This window comes from Branchiostoma floridae, chromosome 10 (assembly GCF_000003815.2).
Source record: "Branchiostoma floridae strain S238N-H82 chromosome 10, Bfl_VNyyK, whole genome shotgun sequence".
NCBI lineage: Eukaryota > Metazoa > Chordata > Leptocardii > Amphioxiformes > Branchiostomatidae > Branchiostoma > Branchiostoma floridae.
In genome coordinates, this window is record NC_049988.1 from 19,440,472 (window position 1) to 19,443,810 (window position 3,339).

Below are 3,339 nucleotides of genomic sequence, written 5' to 3' on the forward strand. Positions count from 1 at the left end.
CATTGGAAAAATCGTCTCTCTCCTCTCTCTCTCTCTCCCTCACTCTCTCTTTCTCTCTCTCTCCCCCTGTCTCTCTCTCTTTTTCTCTTAAACTTAAAATGTGACAACTGTGATTATTTCTAATATCTCATTCGCAGATACAACGTTACTTTCTACATACTGGCATGACGTAAATATTTTTGCTATAATTTTCCTCCTACAATATAAGGTAAAAGTCTCTAATAAGCTGCACAAGCTACTGCCATGCCTGGCGAACCTCTGTCTCGTGTCAGCCACATGGTGATTTACATCATTCACCCTGACGGGAGACCTGGCGCATCCCGTCTTGTAATTAGCCAACGAAAGGGTATGTCACCCCGTAAGGGGCGGTATAACCCCGTCGTGTGTAAACATGTGTGATCACGTCGACCGATGATGATGATGCCATATATGTATATATACAGTGTAGTCATTTTTTTGCCAGAACGTTTTCTTAATACATCTCTAATTCACAACTTCTAACACACATACATACATACATCTTGACTTCTAAAAACGTATACAAACTATCATGATTCTATCATGTGGCATGTCTGAATACATTGCTCAACTACAGAAGCTTCCAAGGCATCTGACAAATAGTGAATTCATTTGTTTTGTTTTCATTTCAACATATTTCCAGCTATACGTTTTCCCAATCTATTTATGTATAAAAGTGAAATTGACTAAAAATGCTAACGTTACAGGCTAGTGCTACTCTTAAATGTTACAAATCAACATAACCGTAAATGTACTTCTGCCACAATCACATGTGTCCATTACAAGAATGGCGCGTTTTTCCACCGATTCATCGTTACACACATCGTTAGGAGAGTAATACGAAAACAAAGAACGGATTTATACTATATTTTATACGCTTTTGAATTTGTTAATGCATGGAATATTGGAATTGTAGGATGAGTTTAGGAAATGGATTTTAACGAGTTTACTACCGTTTGGCAGTGCCATCTTTTGATCACTTTTCAAACTGCAGTGAAAGTGATTACTAGTATACTTTGCGCGGTAGCCGTAGGGAACTCCCTTTCCCGGCACTAAAAACGTTAATCCATGTTGAAAATCACGAATCTGCGCTTCCGCCAAAAAGCAAGCGTTGCTAGAAGTCTTCAAAGGAGGCTAACTTCGGGCTAGATCCACGCCTAAATTAGCTCTTGGTTCTCACCTACCCACATTCATGAAGGACGAGTGTTTTCAACCTTGGAAAGCTATCTATGCCAAGGAACAACATTTTGCTCCAGTGACAACTATTCATATCCAAGACATCTCAGGCGCCAGTATGGGGAAGGAAAGTGGCGACCATGTGTTTTTTTTGGGGGGGGGGGGGGGGGTGCGATATGTACAATTTACGACGAAGTCATGAAGGTCGATCGCGACTTCACTATTTGCTGAATTTCAAATACTCTACGTGAACATACATTTCGTAAAATTACACTTCACGTTAAATTGCATTTTATCTTGCACGAAACCCCGAACCAGCCGAACGTCAATTGAGCCTAGTCGACGGTCCGTAGCCTTATTTTCTTTACAACATTAGTGCACGAATACGTAGAGCTTCATTACAAACAACGCTAACAAGGCTGATAAGGCAAGAACTTTAGAACAAGCTGTTAGCTGAATGCGTGCAAAGAAAGCTGTTAGATGCAAACGTCGGGGCGTGGGTTTAGTTTGTCGTTGTTTACTTCTAAGGAGCAGGTCTGATCTTCATGACAGAAGATTTGATGGAGTACGCGTTACCTTGCCATGGGAACCATGTGCCTCACTCCCCCCGCCGGCCTGCTTGTACGGCTGGTTCAGGTTAACATAGTCACAACGTCTATACCACCAACCACCACGACCGCCATGGACAGTTGCGCAGTTATAGCCCGAATGATCGTCGTTATCCTGGTCGTGTGTTGAGAATCTGCTATCATCATGGTAGCTTAACCCGTTCCCACCATCCCCAGCAGTGCCGCTATATGCACCAACATGCAGACGGTACTTTGCTGCTTCATCCTCGATATAGAACCTATCGTATTCAGCATATACTGTTTCCGAGGACCAATTTTCGAGATCAATGCGCAGAAGATATACCTTGGTGTTAGAGATCTGATAGATCTTGTCGTTTCCAAGCCAAAACTCACCGACAAGAGCCCCAAACCCGTTTTTGTAAGTTTCCCAGTCATTAGCAAAATCTACAGAACCGTCAGAGCGCTTCTGGAGGACAGTCCAGCCGCCGACTCCGGCTTCCATCTCACAGTAGACCCGGAACGAGGCTCCGGTGGCATTTGGCTGGATGGGGTAGACACCGCTGGTGGTGTGGCCTGCCTTGTAGACGTCGTCACAATCTGTAAGTCATTTTGAGTTACATTTTGACTCACATGTACATGAAACAAACGTGAAAGGAAGGAAGTTCATTTCAGATATATAGTGAACATGCCATAGTGTCAATGAGCTTATGAAAGTCGTTGTTGGCAGAAAATCTATGTCAAACGTAGAGTGTGAAGATTATAACAAATCTAGAAGACAAGGGAAGTCGATAGACATTAATATGTACCTCTCAGCGGGCTGACATCGTTACTGGAACAATTACAGCTTCCAGGTGGTCCAGGGAGTCCGTCACTGCCATCCCGGCCGTCTGAGCCGTTGGATCCGGGTGAGCCCTCGGGACCCTCGGGACCGGTAGGGCCCTCGGGACCGGTAGGGCCCTCGGGACCGGGTGGGCCGGGGGGTCCAGGTTGGCTACATGGCCCAGATGAGCCGGGCGGGCCAGGAGGTCCCGGAATCCCATCGCGACCGTCACGACCATTCAGGCCAGGCATCCCAGGAGGTCCGTGTGCGCAGCCTGCACGGTCAAGATTAATGAAATGTAGCTACATGTTGCAATAATTTGTCACTAATGTGTGATGTGCCTTTCATTTTTACAAAGTCTGTGTTCACCATGATAGAAGTTTTGCTGCTCCAGTGCTAAGCAAAAAATCAACAATACTGCATATAGCTACTTGTAATTATGTCAGAGGGTCAAAAGGTAAGAGGGATCTTGGACCATTTGGCCCCTACAATATGACATTGACATTACATTTCTTGTGCAAAGTACTCTTACGGTATGGCATGTCACATGGCAAATCTTGAACACATTTTACATAAAGGTGGAAGGCTTTGAATGTTGGCGATTGCAAAGACATTGTTTTTTCTGTATCTGTATCTATATACATGTAGCAGGTATAGCTGCCCCTCGGCGTAACACACCAGCTTCGCAGGCACGCAGCGCGGCAGCAGCTGGTTATATTACACCGAACGACCCGTCACACCTAACTTTTACATTAT

At 44.7% G+C, this 3,339-nt stretch overlaps 1 protein-coding gene across 1 annotated transcript in view; it reads right to left on the reverse strand.

The window, feature by feature from the left end:
• Nucleotides 1-3,339, reverse strand: part of LOC118423962 (ficolin-2-like) — a 10,953-nt gene that overhangs the window by 2,456 nt on the left and 5,158 nt on the right. The window contains exon 3 of the mRNA XM_035832295.1: nucleotides 2,570-2,857. Coding sequence (XP_035688188.1) covers nucleotides 2,570-2,857 — 288 coding nt within the window. The remainder of the gene's footprint in view (nucleotides 1-2,569; nucleotides 2,858-3,339) is intronic.